The sequence below is a fragment of the Cinclus cinclus genome, chromosome 18 (assembly GCF_963662255.1).
Source record: "Cinclus cinclus chromosome 18, bCinCin1.1, whole genome shotgun sequence".
NCBI classification, from domain to species: domain Eukaryota; kingdom Metazoa; phylum Chordata; class Aves; order Passeriformes; family Cinclidae; genus Cinclus; species Cinclus cinclus.
Window position 1 is genome coordinate 6386311 of NC_085063.1, and position 24149 is coordinate 6410459.

The 24149-nt window shown below is 44.5% G+C and overlaps 1 protein-coding gene across 2 annotated transcripts; it reads left to right on the forward strand.

The window, feature by feature from the left end:
- Positions 1-3321: 3321 nt before the first annotated feature.
- RPN2 (ribophorin II) lies at positions 3322-22713 on the forward strand. 2 transcript variants are annotated; one of them, XM_062505085.1, is made up of 17 exons: positions 3322-3403; positions 3488-3690; positions 6029-6124; positions 6782-6957; positions 7824-7899; positions 8270-8404; positions 10453-10629; positions 10982-11100; positions 11455-11560; positions 13916-14007; positions 14136-14250; positions 14590-14784; positions 15289-15375; positions 15867-15962; positions 17093-17168; positions 18103-18232; positions 19837-20210. In XM_062505085.1, exons 1-17 carry the CDS (start codon positions 3322-3324, stop codon positions 19886-19888), a joined length of 2013 nt encoding a protein of 670 aa, XP_062361069.1. In that variant the 3' UTR covers positions 19889-20210. The 2 variants fall into 2 exon arrangements, with proteins under 2 accessions (XP_062361069.1, XP_062361070.1); XM_062505086.1 differs by lacking the exon at positions 19837-20210 and adding an exon at positions 22337-22713 and having other exon boundaries at positions 3381-3403.
- Positions 22714-24149: the final 1436 nt, after the last annotated feature.

Sequence of the window (24149 nt, forward strand, 5' to 3'; positions counted from 1 at the left end):
CTGCAGGTCAAATTCACAGTTATTATAACTTAGAAAATGTGGTTTTGACAACCATCTGGCTCTCCTTTTATATGCAATAACCATCCCATTACAACAAAATAAAATTCACATTTTAGGCTCTTAATTGCACAAATGCCGTTTAGCTTTTTTCCCTCCCATTAAAAAAAAAAAAAAAAGGAAATGTCCCATTTCCATCTGTCATAGCAGAAGAATTTGGCTGAGAATCTCCAGCCCTCCAGCCTCCTCTTGAGGCTGTGCTGGTGCATGTGGAGTGTTTCAGCTCTGGGAGAAGGCATTGGAGCCAGCCAGGCCCCCCCATAGCCCCTGAGGATCCTTCCCCTAGGGTAATGAGGAGGTCAGCCACCCTGCAGCCTCCCAGAGGGGTCCCAGCATCCCTGGGGATTGTGTGACTATTTCCTGATATGGATTAGAATAGGCTGAGGTCAAAGAGTCACCTGATAGCTTGAATAGAAGAGAAATAACATCTCACAAAGGATTTTGAGTTATTCATTTTAGTTTGGCTTTGCTCCAACTCTGGACAAATCATCTTCTCCTCTGCCTGGTTTCTCACCAGTAAGGGCAATGGAATGGGAAATGCTATCTCAGATGGTTGAAACGTGTCATTTGGTCACTGCAAAATGTGAGGTGACACAAACCCAACCTGGCAAAGTGAAAGCATTTTCTCAGACAAGATAGTGAAATCAGGCACCATTATGCAGGACATTTTCTTCCTTCCCCCAGGCAAACTACAGCACAGAGTTCTCCACTTCAGAGGAGCCACATCTCCCAAGGGAGAACAGGATAGGAGCAACCCAGTGCAAGGGAGCATTCTCAGCATGGCAGATGCACAAAGCTGTGAGTGTCTCCTGTTGTCACAAACATGTTCAGGCTCAATAATTGGGGAATTTAGGTGAGATTGGTGGCTCAGCACTGTGGAAACCAACCTGTGGGCAGCACATCAGATCTAAAAACTACCAGGGAGCCCTTCCAGAGCTGATATCTCATCATCAGTCTGGCACAGAGGGAGAAGCAGGGGCAGAGCAAGGCAGGCTGATTTCTCAGCAGTGGCTTTTCCACACTGAGCAGCCCAATGGTTCCTTGCTTACCCCCAGTGGGGCCAAGAGTCCTGTCCATGTCACACCAAGTGTCCCCAGCGCCAGGGCGAGCAGAGGCAGCAGGATGGGTGTGCAAGTGGGAGCTGCACCGGCTCCAGGGGATCTTTCCCAGAAAGTAAAAAGAACAAGTTCCCAGTGCCCTCTGCAGGAGGAAGCACAGCCCTTTCCCCCAAATTCTGGGGCCTTCCAGGAAGACAGTGAACAGTGGGATGGGTGTCTGTCACCCATGCCTTGCTGTGCCCCCCATGGGGACAGGGACACAGAGGCACGTCTGCCCATCCCCAGGGGCTCACAGGGAAAATGCCATTGTGCACCTTGACTTGTACATTGCTTCACTGAAGGAACTCTGGGACCCTGATAGCCATGGCCATTCCCAAGAGCCACCTGAAAAAAAAAAATCACTGCTCTTTATTCCCACAGGAAATCCACCTTGGCTAAACGAGAGTTTTGCAGTCTGTGCAGCTGGGGCTTGACATTACATTTCCTTTTTTGTCTCTTTTTATTCTACTTGAGGGGAAGAAAAACAAAGGGGAAGAAATGAACAGATGGAAAACAAGACTCAGCACTACATGGCCTGTGGCACAGGATTGTTCTCCCAAGCATGGGCTTGTTCCCCAGTGTGCAGCACCAATTCACACACCAAGGACAGGTATTTTCGGGGTTATTTTTAATATGCACAAAGTAGGGAGCTGGGTGATAACCCACAAAAGGCTGGCTCACTGCTCATAAAGACTTTACATTATTTATACATTTTAACAAAGCTATTAGCATTCATTGGTTGCAAATCACAGAACTTTTTGTTAATTAGTACTCAATCCCCTACTTGCTAGTTATATGTCTCACATCTCATGCTAATTAGTCCACAGGCAGAGTTCTTCCTTCCATTTGAGTCCAGTCAGTGAGTCGGTGGTTGTGATCTCCCACCTCCAAAATTACCTTTTCCTCAGTTACTGGTCAGTTCCCTGACTTCTCTCCTGGTGGCTCTCAGCCAGGCAGCCCGTTCCTCTTTTCCTTAACACCAAATATTTGAATCATAGAGTTAGAATAGAACATAGATTAGAATACTGTTAGTAGGAAGTGACCCATCAGGATCACAGAATCCAACTCCCGGCTCTGCACAGCTCATCCCAACAATCCCACCCTGTGCCTGAGAGTGGTGGCCAAATGTCCCTGGAGCTGTCAGGCTGGGGTTGTGACCATTCCCACTGTGTCCAGTGCCCAAGCACCCTCTGGGTGAGGAACTTTCCCTGACAGCACACCCAGCGCTGGCTGATTCAGCTCATCACCCCCTGAACCAGGCTCCCACTTCATCACAGCGACTGAGCTATTCCCTTATGGAACAGACCCCTTGGCTGCAGAAACGTGCACCATATGCATTCAAATGAGGCAATGCAGGAATATTTGGAACAGGAAGAGGGGTCTTAAACACAACAGAATCAGAGGTTTTAATGAACAAATTGACTGCAGCTGGTAACGACACAGTTGAATCACAGCGACCTTTACAGTCATGTTTATTAGCATTAGGTACTAGCCACTGGAAATTACCCACGATATTACCGGAGTGGGAACATATGGAAGAAGGAAATCATGAATCGATAACCAACATTCTTGGTACAGCTAGTGAAAACATTTCTTTGGCTCTTGGGTGCATACCACACGTGCACAGTCTCATTGCATATCATGTCAGCTACGGACCAACACCTGACAGACCTACAGGTTTGACCCAAACCCCCCTTCAGGCCTCGAGGGGCTCGCTGCCAGTGTGACACAGCAGGCAGGGCACGGCATGGTACAGCGGCACACAGCGTGACACGGCGCGGCACGGCTCTGCACAGCTGCACGTGCCGTGAAAACACTGGGGCATGCCATATCGCGACAGATGGCGACAGAACCGGGCACAGCCGCAGCCCCCAGGCGCTTTCTTGCCGCGGCCCCTTTAAGGCGCCCTGGCCAATCAGAGCAGCCCACATCCCCGCCAGGAGCCGCCTCCGAGGCCCGCCGGGAGGCCCGTACCACTCCAGCCAGCCGGGGGAGTCACTTATTCCCACGGCTTGGCGGTCCCGCCGCCGCCCGTCCCCCGCCCGCTGCCTCGCTCGCCCCACTCGCTTCACTCCCATTCACAGTATCTCGGTTGTCGTAGCTGTCAGGAGTGGAGCTGTGGGACCCTCGCATAATAGGCCGTCCCTGTCACCCCCCCCATGTCATGATGGTGCGTGCCGGGACGGGGCGGGGCGTGGAGCGGAAGCGGCGCCGTGGCGCGGGAGGGGGAAGCATCATGGCGGCGCCGGGTGAGGCGAGGGCGGCAGGGTCCGGACTGGTGTCGGTACTATGGGGATGGGGAGCCGCAGGGTAACGCGTTTATCTCTCCGCAGGCCGGAGGCTGCGTCTGGAGGCGGCGTTCAGCTTCCTGCTTCTCCTTGCCGGTGTCCAGGCCCTTGTCCCCAGCCATCGTCTCGCTGCCCGCGACTTGGCGCGACTGCGGGCGGTGCTGGAGCGGCCCTTCACCGACGTGCGGGCCGCCTACTACTCCATCGTGGGGCTCAGCAGCCTCGGGGTGCGGGTGGCGGACGAAAAGGTGAGCGGGGAAGGGCCCGGCTGCTGTGCCCGATGGCTCTTTGCTGTTTGAGGGGCTGCTGCATAGCAGTGAAAGACGAATTATTTATATAATATGAGTTTATAGAGAGAGCCTTGCTTGGACAGGGCCGTGTGGGAAATGTAAAACTTGCGTGTGTTATATCATTAGTAAGTACCAGAGTATCACTGTTAATTGGCGGTCTCCTGTGTTATTTGGATGAATTGCATCTTTGTCCGGGCAGTAAAGTGACGCTGGCTCGCTTACACTCGCTGCCTGTAAATGGTGGCTTCAGGGTTCGCTCCTGCACGGCCTGTTGTGATGTTACTGTGGATATCAATTTTTTTAACTGCCTTGTGAATGAATTCCCTGCCTGTGGCACATTTGGTGCACTTTACTGTTAAATAGAGTTCCCATTAGCTTGTTTCAGTTCAAGTACTGAATTCAGGCAGTGCTATTTTAATATAAATTAAGCATATAATTTTAAGGCTGGTGGTACCAACATAATTCTTACTGTGCTGTGTCTCTAAGCATTTCTAGTTTAAATATTGTAGGTTGTGCTTGTAACCAACTCCTCTCATAGGCAGACCTGCTCACATGCATGTGGATGTTTACTTGTGCTTGTGAACTGTAAATAGAAATTTCTTCTTTCCTCATAGATTCATCCAGTACATGGGTTCTAAACCCTTTGGTCTTGGTTTCCTTTTGAGTGCTGCACATAAGCCATTAACTGTGAGGCTCCTGAAGATGGGGTTCATTTCAGTGCACGCCTTGCTGTGGCCAGTTACTGGTCATCTGTGGGCTACACTGGGAATTGCTTTCCTTTGTGTCATTGTGGTTGGAGTTTTTTTATCAGTTCCTAGTTCTGGCAGTGATAGCACAGCCTTTGCTTCTGCAGGGAAACAGCATTTATTTATTGAGGTTTGTGGTGAGACTTTTTTCTGCACAGTGCACCTCTTCACAGGGTGGGACTATTGGAAAGGTAGAGGTAGTAAAAATAATAGCTAGGTATAACACTTGAACATCTGCTGTGGAATGACCCACCCTTAAGATGTCTGTGTGCACTGATAAGCTCTCCTTGAGGCTGAGCAGTCCTACCTCCCTCAGCCTTCCCTCCTGAGAGGTGCCCCAGTCCCTCATCATCTTCTCAGCCCCCCCAGTATATCCTTGTCTGTCTTGAGCTGGGGAGCACAGCACTGAGCACAGCACTCCAGCTTTGTCTCAGCAGGGCTGAGTAGAGGGGCAGGATCATGTCCCTGACCTGCTGGCAATGCTCTTCCCCGTGCACCCCAGGATACCACTGGCCTACTTGGTCCCCAGGACACTCTGATGGCTCATGGACAGCTTGTTGAGCCAGGACCCCCAGGACCCCAGACTTATCTCCTGGAAGGCTGTCCTGTTGGTTAAGCATTATTTCCCCTTGGTAAATATGGGTTGGCTACTCCTCATCACCTGCTTTTCCTCCACACATTTTGAGATGAGAGTCAGGATGAGCTGTTCCAACACCTTTCCAGGGCTGGAGGTGAGGCTGACTGACCCGTGGTTCTCTGCATCCTCTTCCTTGCCCTTTGTGAAGACTGAAGTGACATTGGCTTTCCTCCAGTCCTCAGGCATCTCCTGTTTTCCATGAGCTTCCAAGGATGATGGAGAATGTCTTAGCAATAACATTTGCCAATTCCCAGAGCACTTGTGGCTGCATCCCACTGGGGCCTGTGGATTTGAGAACGTCAGGTTTGATTAAGTGATATTTAATCTGATCCTCCTCAGCCAGAAGAAAGTCTGGGAATATTCCTAAATAATGCAATCCTGTCCTGCTTGTAAAGGCCTATGATTTATGTATGAGCAGTTAAATTCTTGATTATTTTCTGGTGAAAATGCATCCCAGTCATCCATCTGTCCAGCTGTCAGTTAATACAAATTAATAAGGAGTCCTATTGCTTACCTTTATGTTGCACCTGCTTACCCCACTTTTCTCTCTGCACTCTTGGAAATTCTCTATTTATATCCATTAATGATGGTGTGATAGGCAGCTAGAAAGGAACCTCACCTACAGAATTTCTGTTCATCTGATCTCTCTCCTGGAAGACTTTCCCTACTAAATACACCTGTTAGACTTTAATTTTGATAGGCTTTATAATTATGCCCAATTTAGGTTTGAATTATGGTTGCAGTAGAGCTAATGTGAAAATTCCTTATGTCTCTTAGAAGGAGCCACTCTTGTTTCTGTGCAGCACTTTACAGAGCAGGGTCTGGGGGGTATAAAAATACAGTGTTCATGGAATTGTCTTAGAGTATCATTGAAATCTCTCAGTGGTTTAAGTTAGCTTCTGTTTCTCTACAGGCTGCATGCAAGTTCATTAAATCTCATGTGGACTCCAGCAGTGTTGAATCCCTCTTTTATGCTGCCCAGGCCATGCAGGTCCTGTCAGGCTGTGAGGTGAGTGTGGAGCCCTGAGTTCTGCAGACAGATATTACCAAGAAAATACTTGCCTTGATGCTTTTCCTGGGTTTGTTTTATTCATAACTTTTACTTTCTTTTAGTGGATTATTCTCTGTTGTGCCTTAGGTAAATAAATGTTTGGGCATGCTCTACATTAGGCAAAATATAAATATATAACACAAGTGTTTGGTCCAGGGTAATTCTGAGGGGATTAATTTTTTTAATAATGTTTTTAACTGAACACTGATGGCTAAGAAAAAAGGCAGCACATTTTGTTAGAACTCTCAGGACTGTGTCAATTAGAAACTTTGTGTGGATGACAGACTGTTTGGGTGTTGGAAGCAGAGCACCCTTGCTGAGCTGGGGTGGGTTATCCAAGCCCTCTTTGTCATCAGTACCCCTGGCTACTACACAGTGATGTGATGCCACATGGAAACAGTACCAGGCTACCAGGATACATCTGAATCATGGATTATCCTGACTAATTGATGGTTGACAGCAAAACTTAGGGACTTAATTAATTAAACTAAAAGTTAATGAATGATAAATTGATTTTTCTCCGAAGCTTGTAGTAGTTCACCAGTCTAGTGTTGCTCCAAGAAGGAATCAGTGGTGGTTTGAAGGCCATATGTGAACCACTGTGCTCTTCCTCAGGTCACCATTTCAAATGAGACCAGAGAGCTGCTGCTGGCTGCTGTCAGTGAGGATTCCTCAGTCACCCAGATCTTCCACGCTGTCGGTGCCCTGAGTGGCTTTGGCCTTCCTTTGGCATCCCAGGAAGCCCTGAGTGCTCTCACTGCTCGTCTCAGCAAGGAGGAGAGCGTGCTGGCGTAAGTCTCAGACAGGAGGGATTCATGTGTTTGTCCTGCAGGCAACTGGCTTTTGAATAAAAGACTATTTTAATGCTTAATATTTGTAATATAGATGTAGTAGAGTAGATGCTGTGTTTTCGTTTGGTGTATTTGTCCAGTTCATTATTGTTCCTCAAGGGAAAGGAAATATATATTTTGGGGCTATTTTAAATATGTGTTTTGGGGCTATTTCTGTATGATTTTGTAAATTAACTTATATATTCAGTCTAGTTCAAGGATAATGGTCAGTAAAGGGATGATATCACAAAAAAGCCTCTTAAAAGGATTGACAACAGAATTTATACTTTATACCCAACCATAATTCTGTGTCATTTATGGTTGCAGCAGACATAATGCTCTTTCTCAGCCCTGTTAGTAGTTTGGGGTGCCGGCACTGCGAGCTGGAAAATGTGCCAGTAAGCTGAAGGAATCTTGCCATTTATCACCAAAAAAACAAAATAATTGTTTCACTGTGAAACAAGAACTGAATGTCCCTTAAAGGTGGGGGAAGAAAGGGAAACTTTCAAACTTGCTTTGTTGACTAAAAAAGTGGATCCTGGAAGCCTCAGTAGCAGGTCTGGGATCTGTACTCTGCAGGGATCAGTTTGCTCTCTGCCTTTGGGTCTGTGAGTTTCTTGCAGTGCTGATGCAGCTAAAGTGGCATTCTGTAATGAATGCTGAGTTCACACTAAATCACTTCAGATTCATTCTCTTGAGTGGACTGAAGGCAGGAACAGCTGTTTTACACTTCATCCAGAATAGAAAATGCTTTGATTTAAATTATGTTTGGCTTTTAAGGAAGGAATAATCATACACTTGTTTGGTTTTGTTTGTTCTTGTTTAAGCACCATCCAGGCTTTGGAGACTGCATCTTACCTGTCCCAGCAGGCAGATCTAAGTAGCATTGTTGAGGAGATTGAGGTAGGAACACACTGTGCTCTCTAATTATTCACAAATTTGCTAGGTTGCTTTAGAACTAAAAGATGTGAAGAACAACATGAAAAACCAGCCTGGCTAATTGTCTGCCTGCGTGATGTGGCTTCGCTTTCAAGCAGATAATTCCTTGGACTTTTATGTTTCACAGTGGACTGAAACAGAAAATCCTGACATTTATATTATAATTAAATCCACTAAAGGCTGGAGGATTTTCTTTCTTCCTGTTTCTAAATAACAGTTACAAAATATATCATTGATCCCACAGGGATAATTCTTGATTGCAGGCCTAACAGCAGAGTTAACTTCTGTGGACCCACTGGAATGCAATTTAAATTTTAATAACTCTTTCTGTCAGGATCTTGTCGCTCGCTTGGATGATCTGGGTGGAGTTTACCTACAGTTTGAAGAAGGAATTGAGACTACTGCCCTGTTTGTTGCTGCTGCCTATAAACTGTCAGACCACGTGGGTACAGAGCCAGCAATAAAGGAGGTCTGTACCTACCCTTCCCTTCCTTGCACACTCCAGCTCCCACAAAGGATCTGCTCAGTCCCTGTGGTGCAGTGCCAGGACCTGGTGTAACTGGGTAGAATTTCTGCTGGAAAATGTATTGAGCACGCTCAGTGAAAAGGGACATTGTGGAGGGAATACTAGGAAGCAGAATCTAAGAGGAAATTCCAGCTTAAAGATCACAGGCTGGATTTGTTTGGTCTTTTCCTTTTTCAAGTGTACAGAGGGAAATTGCAAGCGAAGCTTAGTTTTTCTTTGTTTATTGAGACTAGGTGTTGAAAAAAAACCCTTGCTTCAGAGTTTGTTCTGGTATTTGGCACTTGTGTAGCACTTTCCAGCATTTCAAGGTGTTATGCAAATGTTATTTATCTGTGAGGAAATGCAGGCACCCCAGTTTGGGGTGCCCAAAAGACACCTTACTTTGTGCCTGCAGGAATCCAGATGAAAAAACTTGTTGTCTAAGATGAAAGACTGCTGGAAATTTCTTTTTGTCTTGGCTAAGCTAGAAATCATTACTGCAAGCTGTCCACTTAATATTTTGTTCCACAAGTTGATGGAGGTAGATGTACTTTGGAGTGAGAATGGCAGCTCCCTAAAGCACGAGCCAAAGTGGCAGAGTTAAAACTGAAGCCAGTGTAAGACATCTGAGTTCAGTCCTGGCTCTTTTCCACAGTGCTTCCAAACAGACTAATGCAAAGTAATTTTGATGTCATTGTTGATGTGGTGATTCTGCCACGTGCAATTCAAACTGTCAGCATCCAAACTGTGCTTTAAAAAAGAGACCAATTAAAGGAAATTGTTTAGTTTTTTCAGAATTGTGCTGTCAGAAATGCTGGTGTTGAGGTGTAAGGCCTTATCTGTGGTGAATCGTGAGATTGCTTTTGGAATGCCACAAAACTGTCTTCAAAAATAACGTGTATTTGAAAAAATTACTCTGTTTTTTTCCCCTACAACTTCAATGAATGTCAGTTGCTGATTAGGGTCTGGAGCCATGCCATGCCCTCCACAGACATGAAAAACACTGCAGGATTTGCATTGTGCAGGAGTTTTTTTTTAGCATTTATCTAGTTGATTTCTCTAGTTGTGATGTTGTTTGGTGTTCACTGGTACAAACAGAAGAGTGAAAATTTGAGATGCAGTGGGTTTCATTTAGTAGTGTTCTTTGCAGTTCACTAAGTTGTATCCTTATTGCTTTATTTGGGATTGTCTTTGGTTGTACTCATTCTCATTAGAATTTAGCCTGAAATCCCTGGTTTGGATCAAAGTACAGGTAGCCAATCCTTCTGTTTTCCAGACTAGCAGGGAGTGATGGAAGAAGATGAATAATGACTGGTAATGAATAATCTGCAGAGAGAGGCACAGGTGCCCTAACCATACTGAGTCAGCCTGCAAAATCAGCTGGGGGGATGCTGTCCCACTCCTGCTTTGGAGAGAACAAATTAGCTTTAGCACATCCCAAAGCCAGAGCTGGTTCTGTGATCCTGGTGGTACTGCTTTAAAGCTAATCCTCTTAGCTTGAGGACACTGCTGAGCCTGAGGGGATAAGCCTGCATGGGCCTAGACTGGCTCCTTCCAGAGCCGTTGGGATGCTTTGCTCCATGGCTTTCCTGGCCTGGCTGGTAGCCAGGACATCAAGCCTGGTCTTGCTCCACTGTATAAAGACAATTGTGCAGCTCTTGCAGCCAAATTGTCTTTTTGCAGCCACATGCAATCTGGGTGGTTGAGCTGATGACAGCTTTTTACTTGTAAACATGTCATTTGCAGAGGTGGATCTGTATTCTGCTTTTCCAAGTTCTTGACACAGTTCCAGCCATTGTGGTTGGAATCTCCTAGCCAAGAATAAGAATGCACATGAATTCCAAAGGTAGATAATTTTGGGTAGCCTCATAATTTAAACTGTTTTTAAAGCAAATGGAAAATTAAACAGTCTTTTATGAATGATGTTTTCATTAATAACATAATACTGAGCCAGTTTGCGATGTTGTGGGAAACTGCTGGTGCTTACACATAATTGGCTTTTCCTCTTTCAGGATCAAGTTATCCAGCTGATGAATGCAATTTTTAGCAAGAAAAACTTTGAGACCCTCTCAGAGGCCTTCAGCGTCGCTCGTGCTGCAGGTTCCTTATCCCAGAACCGTTTCCACTTGCCCGTCATCGTTGTTCCTGACGGGCCTGCGGCTGTGTCTCATCATCAGCCCGTACTCAGGGTAAGGCCTTAGCCCCAAATCTTGGCTCAGTCTGTGGTGGTGTAGCTCTGGGCTGACTGAAGGTGTAAGCTGATGTTTTTCACTTCTGGCTCTGTGACTCGGGCTCCAGCAGATCTGGGATTTTAGTGCTTTTGTGAAGTGATTCTTAGGAGCGTCAGCTTAGCAGGCACTGCCTCAAGAAGGCATGGTGTGGCAGTCAGCTCTTCACATTCCCTGTTGTGTTAGAAAGAAGGGAGTGTGGGATGCTGAGCTGGGGAGAGCTCTGGGTATGTAACATAGAGGCTACCAAGTTGTCTGCCCCTGCATTCCTTCTGGGACAAGTCTCACAAAAATGCTGGCTTTTCTCTCCTAGCTGCAAGTGACCAATGTGATGTCCCAGATACTGACTCAAGTTTCTGTAAAGCTTGACCAAGCCAAGTCTGTGTCTAGCAAAGCCACTGTCCTGCAACAGCTACCATTTACTCTCTCTGGGTAAGAAAATAAGATTATTTTTAGAGTAAGACAAACAGGTCTTATTTAAGCAATGTTGGACTTACTTTTCCATTAGTGTTTTTCTACCAGAGAAATGTTTCTGTGATAGAAAACTCAAAATGCCGTGGTTGTGGTTTTTTAGAGTGACTGATCACATTTGGTGGTGATGGTGAATTTCTGTTGTTTTTTCTTTTGACTGGGAGTGGGGAATTCTAATGTTCTTTTGACTTTGGTCAGCTTTGAAGAGTTCTTTTCCTGCTGCACTTAGCAGTATTAGTTTTGTGCTGTGTTTGTTTACCTCTTTATTGTAGCATATTTGGAGGCTTCTTAACACCTTGGGTTTTTTTGTTACAGAGATTTCTTTGAGTTGAACTTCATGAATGTGAAACCTGCTAGTGGATATTATGATTTCTCTATCAGTGTAGATGGAGATAAGCGATTTATTGCTAACAAAGTGGAGGTGGGTGTGCTCTTTGTGTTTTCATTCTGTGCCTATTCACTGAAACAGTTTTTTATTTATACTTGTGAAGGATGTTGCCAGTTTTGTGGAATTTTTGTCACATGCTTTCCTGTAATGCACTGGATTTTGACTCAGGATTATGGCCAGTAACCACATGATCAAAAGGGATTTGTGTGAATTTCAAACATGTCTTATCACTTCGATGCTGATCTGACAGCATATGAAGAAAGGGTAACAGTGGAAGTGTTTATATGGCAGCCCTAAGTCGATATGCAGGAATGATTAGTGTGTTAGTTCTTCAGAGCATTCCAGAGTTGAGCCCATAAATCTCAAGGCTTGGCTATCAGTTGTCTGGGGATTGCCTGGTGTGTGGAAGCTGAGCATTTGTTGTCTGTACTAAGCTCTAGAGCCCTAGAAGAGAGTCAAGGGGGTCTTTTAGCATTTCCAAACTGTGTGTATGGTGAAGATTTTGTAGTGGAGAAGCAGTGACCAAAGCAGCTGAAGTCTTTTCATGCATACATAGCCAAAAGCTGTTAGACCACACCTTTCTGAAGAGCAATTTTATACGAACATTTGGATTTTTCCTTTCCTCTTTGTTGTTACATTGAGAGTAATGTGACCTCTGTTCATGTAGTCACTCCAGTGTCAACAGCTGAGAATGCTCTTCTCCAAAGAGACCTATTTCCAGGGTTAATTTTTGCCCTCTATCACCTATTTAAGGAAACAATTAGCATTTCAAGTCTTCAACATATTTAGCTTGGAGTGGAGGAAGACACAACCGCTGACCTTTACTCTGAGTATCAAATTGACTCTGTCAGTGGAGCAGTAATGGCACTCAGGGGTGTCAGAAGGGGCTGGATTGTCCTACTTAAGCTGGGGCTGGCACAGGGAGGCACCAGCAGGAATGTATTAGTGCCTGCAGCTTTGTGGGAACGCTGCTAATAAGACACATTGTTATGGGGGAGGACTGCTGGGGAGCTGCTTTTTTCCTTACTGTTATTAACATTAATTGTCCTTAATGCACCATCGTTTTGACAGTAATGAGCTAAACCAGTGGGTTATTACTTGGGCAGAGACTACATTTCCTGGCATTAAAATATTTGAGAGATGTTTGTGTACTGTGCAGTTGGAGGGGCTGTGTGCAGCAGCTCTGAGTTGCCTCCACACAACTTTTTTTAAAATTAATATTTCATTAGTCCATCTTTGTTTGCCCCTGCCTTGGAACAAATTAAGGTTTTGCTAAAGTTAGTCTGAATCATCTGCATGTTAATGGATCCATTTTTTGGGGTAGCCTCTCTCTTAAATTATTTTTTGTAATTTTTTTCTTGTTAAGGAACTGCCAAGATGGTTGTGTTTGAAGTCTGACCTGAATAGTTTAGTTAATGTTTTTACATAATTTTACTACAGGTTCTCTGTGAGTTATTTTTCGGTCTGAGGGTGTGGGGCTGGTTCACATGAGCAAACCTGTAATAACAAATTTTAGTATAACATGAAAAATACCTTGGCAATGAAACTTCACTTCTCTAGGGGATCATTTGTAAGCTGTGAGAACAAATGTGCTAATTAAAAACTACAGACTGCTGTAACTGCTTATGCTTGAAAGGATTGAAATCAGTCAAACCCACTCGGCTCAGTGCCTGAATGGGCTGTGGTTTGGGGCTGGGGAAAGGGCAGGAAATCGTTTCTCTGCTTGGGGTTTTATACTGCACTTAGCACAGCGGAATGTGATAAATGGCAGGGCCTTATTGGCTGCCCTGCACTAAGGAATAAATGCTGTGACTCTGAAGGAAAGCTTGCTGGACAAAGTGCAGGTGTGCAGGAATGCTTTGGCATTTGCCTGCTGGCCATAAAATCAATGGGAACCTGTTGGGCTTTAGGAGCCAACAGAGGCAGAACTGCTGCTGTCCAGAGACCTCTTGTCTCAAATTGCTGTCCAGAAAGTAGAAGGACATATGCACAGACAGTGTGAATTTGTATCATATGTGATGTAATCTTTAATAGCTCGTTACTGCTAGTTCAAAAGGAAAGCTAGCTGGATCTGGATAGTTGGACTGTTTCATTAAAAACAGCTCTCAAGGACCTCTAATTCCAGCATGCCTGAGAAGCTGGTGTCTGCAGAGCTGGCTGCTTGTGCAGGGAGGAAGGGGATGGCTCAGGGTCAGTGACTGGTTCTGGAGCTTTGCCAGAAGGTAATTGCTGTAGGTCCTTCTGTGCAGGTTAGGCTCTGACTTTGGCTTAGTCATAAGATCCTCTTTGGGGAAGAGGGACAGAAGAGCTAAAGCATCTACAGTGAGCTTGACCATAATTGGTGTATGTAGAGTGCTCTGAAGAATTTTCTGTTGTGTTTTGTTGCAGCTGAAAGTAAAAGTTTCCACAGAAGTGGGGATTACTAATGTAGATCTTTCTACCGTGGATAAAGATCAGAGCATTGCACCAAAAACAACCAGGTAAAATGGTGTGGGGTGTGTGATCCTGGAAGGGCAGCCCTGTCTCTAGACTAGAGCCTTGGTTTCTCTGAGCACCAGGCCTTCTCTTGGAAGATCATCTCAGTTCTTTCTGGTTTTTTTCCTCCTAGGGTATCTTACCCAGCCAAAGCCAAGGGCTCATTCACTGCTGACAGCCATCAGAACTTTGCTTTATCCTTCCAGCTGATAGATGTGAACAGTGGAGCTGAACTCATCCCTCACCAGGTTAGGACAGTTTTTGTCATTGCTGTGTTACCAAGATGTTCCATCGTGAAGCATCTGAGGTGACAGTTGCTCTTGAAAAGATTTGATAGGTTTTGAGAAGCATTATGTTTCTGGCATGTACTGTACAGATCACTGATCTCACTAGGTGGAAGATTCACTTCATTTGTTTTGTCTGTCTGTTAAATGAAACCTCTCCTGGCTCTGGTATTGTGTTCTGTGTAACTCCACAGATTGAGTGCACATAGCCTGCAGTGTAAAAGCACACTTCTGATTTTTTTTTTTTTTTTTAATGTAGATTGCTGGCTGAAAAGTCTTTGAATGTTATAATCTTCCTTGCAGACTTTTGTTCGACTTCACAACCAGAAGACTGGCCAGGAGGTGGTGTTTGTTGCAGAACCAGACAGCAAGAATGTGTACAAATTTGAACTGGATACCTCTGAAAGGAAGACTGAATTTGACTCTGCCTCTGGGACCTACACTCTTTACCTGATCATTGGAGATGCCACTCTGGAAAATCCAATCCTTTGGAATGTGGTATGTAGCTGGAAGTGGGGTGATGTGGTTTTTTCATTACTGGCAGTCTTAATGGGAGGCCATGGTACAGGCTTGGAAGCAAAAAGCTCAAATGTTTTGTTCTTTTTAGTGAACCAGAATCCTTTTGGCTATTTATGGGCTCTGAGGTTTGCTGTTCATTGCAAGTTTTAAGTAAACATCAAAGAAAAACAGAAATTGCCATTCATTTAATGATCTGATGGGACAGAAACTTTAGAACGTTTATGGATTTTCATAGCAGGCTCCCAAGGCTTAACCTCTGTTCTTTCTCTGCTGGAAATAAGTCCCAGTTGTCAGTGATGGGTGAATGACATTACTGGCCCTGTTTAGGAGAGGTTGCTTCTTTAAAAATCTGGTGTCTTTTTATAAATTTCCTTTCAAAATTAGGTAAATTGTAGATTGTCAAATAAGGAAATAGAGCACAGTAATGTAATAAGTTTTATGCATTTAGATCTAAATGCTTGAAGCTGCACAATTTCATTTCAGGCTGATGTTGTGATCACATTCCCAGAAGAGGATGCACCATCCACAGTCCAATCCAAGAACCTCTTTGTTCCCAAACCTGAAATCCAGGTACAGTCAAGATTGTACATGAAGATGAGGGCTTAGTGTTATGTGTTCCCATCATAATTTATTTGTAAGTAAGGTAATTAAAGGAAGACCAGAGTTGCTGCTTAATTTGTTGGAGTTCTTTGGTGTATGAATAAAAAAGTTGTGTGTTCTACCTATGAGAGAGCAACTGGTGTCAGTGGAAAGACTCAAACATGAAAATTTGGCCAGTTAAGCACCACAGAAAGGTCTCTGTTTCATTCCAGCCATCTGGGCTGATGTCAAGCTAACAAGTATTTCTGTGAATGCAAGGAAAAGTTAACTGTGCAAGAAATCAAACATGCAGAGACTGGAATAGGCAGTGCTTTAAAGAGTCAGCTTTGCCTTAAGAAGAATGGCTCTCATTCAGAGGAACCCCTGGGAACAGTACCAGGGCTGCAGCTGATCATCTGGGGAGCAGAGGAGCTGCTCTGTTGGAACACTTCTCCTCATGAGTTGGTTTTGTTTGTTTGCAGCACCTCTTCAGGGAACCTGAGAAGAGGCCTCCCACAGTGGTCTCCAACACTTTCACAGCCCTGGTTCTCTCCCCACTGCTTTTGCTGCTCATCTTGGTGAGTGAAGTGGGTCACAGAAGAACAACACTTTTTCCCATCCAGTCCAAAGTCACTTAAGAGGTTGGACAGCTCAACTTCTTGCTGAAACTCTTGGTTACTCATGACTGGCACAGCAGTGCTGGAGTCACATCTAGCAGATGTCAGTGCAGAGCATTGGTCTGGTTTGGTTTTTTGAGGTTATAGTCAAAGCAGAATCACACTGCTGCCAAGTTGAAGTAGGTGGATGAGTTTCTTTGGTGTGCTTCATCTAAAAATGGTGAACAACAGTGGGCAGATTAAGTTATAATAACATTAGACTTCCACAGGAAAAAGGCAGTTATTGTGCCTCTCATGTAATAAATCCATCACAAAATCAGTATTACTTAATCCTGTCAGATTAAATTCCCATTTATGGACATTTGAGTGTCTGTGGTTGAAATGTCCACTGCCACTCACTGTATCATCAGGTCAGTGCTTTGAACTTAATGCAATAAAAAAATCTCTCTGAGACAAGTTAAATTATTCCTTATTTAGAAGATGAAACTGATTCCAACAGTAATTTCCCATTAGCCAGTCTCAGTGAAAGCTGGCATTCAGACTGTCATGTCCTCTGGTCTGTGGAGTCCACAATATACAAGTTGATGACGCTTTAATGAAGAAACTCATTGTTGCTGCTCCTCTTTTCCATCCTTCATGCCTTTATCTTTTGTAGTCAAAAACTGAAAGTGCTACAATGAGCAAACATCTTGTATCTATAGCTGCTCTTTGGATGAGTCCAAAATGAGAACATTACCCTCTTTTTTTCTTTTTTTTTTATTTAATGGAGATTAATTCAACTGGATAGAAATAGCAATGTCTATTTCTTTTTCAGTGTTTAAATTTGGAGCAGTCCTCTCATCAGTTTAAGATATTTGAGGAACTGCATTAGGGCAGTCAGAAGTAGGAGGAAAAATTTCCACTAAAGGAACTCAGTGCTGCCTTTAGCAAAATTATACTGTCTCCTCTTGCAGATGTAAACAAGTGCTTCTGTAGAGAATACACTGAATTCACTGGATATCTTAAACAGGCTTAAAAGATGTTGAAGCTTAAAATGAAAGCTTGTATTTACAAGGCTGTGTAACTCCAAAATTGTTTCTTTTCCTTTTTAGTGGATCAAGATAGGAGCCAACATCTCTAACTTCAGCTTTGCTCCCAGCACCATTGTTTTTCACGTGGGACATGCTGGTAAGTATCAGAGGCTTTCTGCTGTGTTTGACCTCCTCACCTGAGAGTTACAGATGAGAGCCTCTGGTTAATGGGCTCGTGGTCTATTAACTCTAATGACATAACAGCATAACATTTCTCTTGTTTCCATCAGCCTTCCTGCTTTTCATGATTGTTAATATGGTGATAAACCTGTTTTGGCCATCAGCTTATAACAGCTGTCATTATCCAGGTCCCTCTCTCACTCCATTTATCTGTACTTAATAGAACTTCTTATTTCCAGAGGTCACACTTTCTTTATTCCATGTTTATCCTCTGAGGGTGGGGAGGTACTGTGGGGATTGAGACCTGCAGGACACTCAGTAGTGAAAGTCTATGTCTTTTTTTTAAAAGCTCTTCCCATAAAAGCACTTCTGTTTTTTTGGCTGAACCAAATTTTTTCATCAATTTTATTGTGTCCTTGGTTACACAGTTATTTACTGTCTTGGTAGAATTTCAAAAACATAGCAGGTTGGGAGAACATTGAATCTCCTGATTTCCAAATGTCACTATGTTTTTCAGTCCAAGTCAGTTTCCTTGGAAGCTTTCTAAAGCTGTAAGCCCTTCCAGATGTGTGAGGTTAATATCCCCTATTGAAATCCAGAGTATCCTCCTCTTTTTAATAGCCCTTAATGTCTATAGTATGTCCATAACTCTGCCGCAGGAGGGTTGGTTGCAAGCTGTCAGTGTCACATTTTCTTTCCAGAGTGGGGCCCCAGATGTCTTCATTCCCTGGCAATAATGTACAGTCTTTAGAGCTGCCATTCAGAGCTTCAGAGATGAGATAGAAAGCAAATGCTTAGGCCTGGCAGTACAGTTGTTCTGAGGATGACAAATGGTTGATCTTTGAAATGCAGTTTAAGCCATGGTCTCTCTCTCTCTTTTTTTTTTTTTTTTTTTTTTTTTTTCCCCTCAGCAATGTTAGGACTCATGTATGTCTACTGGACTCAGCTCAACATGTTCCAGACTCTGAAGTACTTGGCTGTTTTGGGTGGCATCACATTCCTGGCAGGCAACAGGATGCTGGCTCAGAAAGCTGTGAAGCGGTAAGGGGGGAGCAGAGCTTTAGCATCAGTGGGGAGGAGTTCCCAGGGTGCTCTTGGACCTTGTATGTGGGGCTGGGCTGCTCAGCCCCACTTCCCTGCCTCTTGAACTGAGCAGGACAGTGAGGGGCTGTCCCCAGGGTGCAGCTCCTGCAGAGAGAATTGGCCATGTGGCATGTGCTGAAGGAAGCTCTTAGAATAGTGTTAGATTATAGAAGCCGCTATAAATGTAGGAGAGGCCCTACTATTTGGGAGCCCTGCTTGTGATAAGGGGTTTAAGAGGAAGGTAAGGTGGGAGTAAATTACTGCTGTGTTCCTCTAGCTAAGGGGAGATTGTAGAGAAAAGGGAAGCAGCTGCTTATTAGCTGTGCAGCAGCAGACAAGAGGCAACAAACTAGCAAACCCAGGGAAAATTCTGCTAGGTTTTAGGGATACAGCATTCATTTCTGTACTGGCACTGGATTCATTCTGCATGCTTGTCTTTGCCCCACAGTGTCTGCTGACTGCTCTGCCATGGGCAGGCACCAGTTTGCTGACCCAAACTGCCAGTGCAGTGCCTTGGTTAGAGGTCACAGCATTATTCTCCTTCACTTCTGCCACACACAGTTTCCATGTGAGACTTAAGCTTTTGTTCTAATGTAGCATTTGATTTCAAAGATGATTTTGCTGACCTGCTTTTGCTATCACAACTCTGCTTTCCTTACTTTCCCCTTTTTGGATACCTACCTGCACAGTTACCTTCTGGGACCTCCTTTTTGATTACACTCTATTAAAACCAGAACGAGAGCCATAAAAAATATATATATATATATAATTTTCAGTAGGGTTGCATTGATTTGTTTTCTTTAAAACATCTCTACATTTATGGCTGTGTCAAGGAGGATGATAAATGTAATTAACCATTTTCATACTGTCCTCCCATCTTTCTCAGCCTTGCTCCCTCAGATGTCCAGCCCTCTCCACTGTGACATTTTATTGTGTTAGCATAGCTTCCTCTGGGAATTTTTGTTGCCCCTGGGGCTGTTATGTCCTTTAATAATGTTTCCTTTTCCCATTGAAAGAGTTATGATGCATTGTTATTAAGTGCAGATTGCCTAGGATACAGATTTGGGGAAAAATAATACAATGAAGCAAATTTCTAAGTGTCTTGACTAAACCAGGGCTTCTGTTAGCACATAAATGCAGGTGGTTGGTTCCTGCTTCAAACCCCTGCAGGAGGTGTCTGTGTGCTTTTTTACTGGAAATGACACAGAGCTGCAACTACAATGGCAAATTTGAAAGTAAAACTTCTCTCTGAGGCTAAAGTTAAACCCTTTGTACAAGACTTTTAAGTTCAAAAAGACATCTTCTTGTGAAGGCACTGCCTGCCTGTCTCAGATGCTGAAGTGCAGTGACAATTAACCAGATTGCACTTTGAGGCAAAGCTGTGGAGGCCAGCAGCAGGCGTGGGAAGGAGAGGCAAGGGGGCTGTCTGTATAAACCATCTTGTTATACAAGTTACCAGAAGGCCTGGTTTTGCTTTTTGCATTTCTGTCACTGGTTCCTGACAGGGCTGCTTTCTTCCTTCCTATCTTCTCTGAACCTTTCTCCCTCTCTCCTTTTGGCAGGATCGCTGCAGAGCAGAGCAGTAGGTTGGCAAAGTATAGAACGCTGCGGTAAAAGGGGGTTTGCTAGTGACCAGCTCTTCAGGAAGTAAGGGCCTTTTTGGATTTTGCCTTTCACTGGGCATGTTCCTGTTTCATTTCACCTCATCACTCACTCCTTTGACAAAAAATACGTGAGCTGAAGCTGCTTACCCCAACATTGCTTGTTGTGCTTTAAATCAGTCCTTGGGTGCCCTGACTGCAGCTGGGTTGGCGTATTAGCAGTACATGTTCTCTGAGACTAAATTGCATTTGTGTGATTTCTTTAATTGTCTGAAGTCTGTATGGTGATATGTGCACATGTAAATATGCTGTTGTGGGCATCAAGCAGCTCTCAGGTGATGAAATAAAACAATATTATTGCTCCTGTAAATAAATTATTAGTAATATTGGCTGGAGGAGACCATGATGAAAGTGGCTGATACTGGGGCTGATCCCACCCTGCTGCTGGTACTCTCTCTCCCCACCTGCAGTTTTCTGGTTATTCAGCTGCCAGGCACTCTGCCAGCTGAATTACATCCTCATTTGGGGTGGTGAGAGCTCCATGCAGCAGAGCCAGGTCAGCACCACATTTCTCAGCCAGGAACACGACCCAGTCTGGGGTCACCCTCCCATTAGACTGAACTGGCCATGCTGGCCCAGGCAGCAATCCCAGCCCCCTCCATTCCATACAGTTGTGTGCTGGGTCTCCACTGGCATTTGGCAGGAGAAAGCTCATTGTTTCCTTTCATTCCAAGAGGTAAGGTCCTAGTTTGCTCTGTGCACACTGGTGTAGGAGGCAGAACTGCCCAGTTCTGACTGTGTGCATGGGGGCTTCGTTCTTCATTCAGTGCACTGGTTTGCTGTGGGGAAGAGGGAGAGTTTCTGAGATGGGTCATGTGATGATGCTGATCACTGTACAATGTGCTGCACAGGTACATCTGGGCATCTGCTTCCTCTCACATCCATAGTCAGTGCTCCAGACATGTGGGGAGCTGAATGGAGCTCAGGTTTTGTGGTGCAAATCAAAACCAGCACTGGGAGGTTGTGCCACACAAATGATGTGCACTGTGGTGAGATCTTGTGTCTGTAGATCAGGGAGTGTGCAGGATGGTTACATGGAAATTACCTGTGGAAAATTTGACATCATGTCCCTCAGAAAAACTGTCTTTTCTCTCCCTGGACTGTTCAGAGGTACTTGAGCACAGAACAGACAAGTTACTGGAGAGGAACTGGAAGTGGCTGTCACTTGTCCTTTTAGGTGACTGCTGTGTTTGCTGTTCAGATTCCTGGATGCTTCTCTTTAACATCACTTTGGGCCAGTGGTTTGCAGCTTTTTAGTGGCCTGTTATCAAGTGCCTCATGCATGTGTTCTCCACAGCCTGCATGTTTCCTGTTTCTCAGGCTGGTGTTTTAACTCCTTCATTCCAGATGGGCTGTAAGTAATCCTAGAGGATCATAGAATCACAGACTGGTTTGGGTTGGAAGGGATCTTAAGGTCCTCTAGTTCCAACCCCTGTGCCATAGGGAGGGACACTGAACACTAGACCAGGTCACTCAGGACCAAGTCCACCCTGGCCGTTTAACAAATTCCAGGGATGGGGCATCAACAGCTTCTCTGGGCAACCTGTGCCAGTGCCTCACCACATTCTGAGTTAAAAAATTCTTCCTAACATCTAGTCTAGACCTGCCCTCTTTCAGTTTAAAACCACTGCCTCATCTGCCTGGACAAAACATCCCTCTCACTCGTTTTCATAAACCCCCTTCAAGTCTTGCATGGCCACAGTGAGGCCTCCTTGGGTCCTTCTCCAGGTTGAGCATCCCCAACTCCCTCAGCCTTGCCTCAGAGCAGAGGGGCTCCAGCTCTCAGGGCATGTCTGTGGACCTAAGATCTTGCAAATAACTTAATATCCACAAACACAAAGTTAGATTTTGCTGCTGTGTGCAGTCACGAGCAGTTTTCCTCATTGCTGAGTTTTCTGAGGCCCAGCTGTGTCAGTTAAGAGTGTCATGCTATGTGTGCCTGTGTCTCGCATCATGGAAGGCAAAAGGATCCCTAAAAGTTGGATTTGCTTGATTTTCTTGGGGAGATGAAGATCTTTGTGTTAGCATGGACCAACGATTCCCAGCAGATGGATCAGCTCTTTTAAAAGGAGAAATTAAGGTACTTGCAAGCTTTGCCTTCAGCCTGTGTTTTTTGGGTTTTTTTGGTGTTTTTGGTTTTTTTCTTTTTTTGTTAAATTTTTTAATTTCATAGGCACATTCATCCCTTTTGCACCAGAAATTAATAATTTTCTCTCATGCTCCTTGAATTCCATCCCCCATTCCAGAGCAGTAGAGGTTTATCACTCAAATAAGCTGCTTTGGGGAAGTTTGTCCAACGAGCTTCTTATCAGAGAGAATGAGGGGTATGGGGACACTTGTACTATACAGGTAAGTGCTTTGTTGCCTAGAAGAGTTAAATTGTTTTGATTTTTCTTTCCAGGACACAATAGTACCAGAAGAATGGAAGAAATGTGGAAAAACAAAACAAATGCCTTCAGAACAGAAGCAAGTAAATTACTGAAAGACCAGAAGAAGGAAGGCAGAAGATAATTTCTTTTTTTTTTTTATACATTAAGTCAAAAGGGTGCCAGTTAAACTGTTTTTAAAATCTTTATTTTCATCGTTGTGTTCATGCTACTGGAGTGTTTTTCATATGAATCTGGAAAATGTTTCCTTCCCTGGATCTTCCCCCTTTCTCCCAGGACATTTGAATTTCCTTTTGAGAAAAAGGAAGAAGAAAATACAAATCTGCTTTTCCCCAGATGCCCTTTCCTCATCCAAAAGATTTGTGAATAAAGAGGAAAGAACAGTCCTGAATTGTGTTCTGGCCATCTCAGATTGGAAGCTGGGTTCATATGAGAATGAAAAGAGCTTTTTCTGGTGGGTAATTTTGTGTGTGAGTCATTGCTGAGTGTGAAGCTTCCTGTTCTTTCATGTCCTTTCCCTGGAGGCTGTGTTTGCTGGGGGGACTCCCCTCCTGCCTGTCCCTTGGGTGAAGCTATGGCTGCCCCTCTCCATTAGAAGCTGGTCTCTGCCACTGCAGGCTGTGCCCAGCTGTTCTGGGCCCTTGGGGTCAGGTCCTTGTGGGGAGCCAGCTGTGGTGCTGCTGTGCCTGGCTGGGTCTGGCCTGGCAGCTTTGGGGGTCCTGTGGGGGCTTCTCTTTCTTTCCAGCCTCTGCCAGGAACCTTCTCCCTCCAAACACGAGTTGGATGGAGGTTGTTGTCTCTGGTCTTCTATGAAACCAAAAGCCAAGTGTCTGCTGCTTGCCATGTGGCCATGTTTGAGTTACTCAAACTCTAGTTTCCCACCTAATTACTCCCTTCAGGACCACCAAGCAGTGCTGAGGCAGCAGATTTGAGTATTACTGAAGGACTCACAGTAATAACCAAAGGCCTAAATCTCCTCCTGATGAGCAACTTTCACATGGAAAACTTCACTGTTGCTCCCTCCCCTGCTCCTGTTCTTCCTGTGTCTAGGGTAGTTTCTTTAAAGGCCTTTTGGCAAAGGAACCTTATCAAATGTCTTCTGAAAATCCAGGAAAATTACATCAGCAAGCAAGCATGTGGATAAAGGCTGTGGGGCTGGATCCTCCAAAGCATTTCATGTGTGTGAGACATGACCCCACTTTATTAAATCCACCTTGTCTCATCCCATGCTGTTGCTCACACTTAGCTCACTGTTCCTGCTCTTTGTAGCAGTCCCTACCTGCTTGTTCAGTGTAAACATTAGCATGGTCCCACAGAGGTTTCATGAACTTCTTTGACCTCCCCTGCATTCCTTCAAACACCAGATCTCAGGCTGCATTCAAGTCCTCTGGTACTTAAGGAATTTCAGACAAGAAATAATAAGCTACAATTCATAGTAATTTACTCTGAATTTTTTTTTTTAGCCTCGTATTTTCTTACTGCTCACTCAGCTGCTTTGTTTTGAAACTAATTCCTTCTGCTAATGGTTTGTGCTGGGGCAGAACTTTCCCTGTGCCTGTAGAGCTGCAGCATGTTATCCAAGGAGAGCACAGATGCAAAAGGAAAACCATAGAGTGCCCCTGTAAAGTATCTTCTTTAAGCTATGTGTGTTGGTATTGATTTTTTTCTGCTTCCTTAGGTATGCATTAGGGAAGATTTGGTTTATTATTTTCATCTTTTATTCCTCAGGTTTTGAGCAGTTGAGTAGTAGTTTGAGTATTTGTTTCCTCATTTTGAAGCAAACTGAACTTCTAAAGGAGTCTCTTTTATTCCAAATAGCTGCACTTA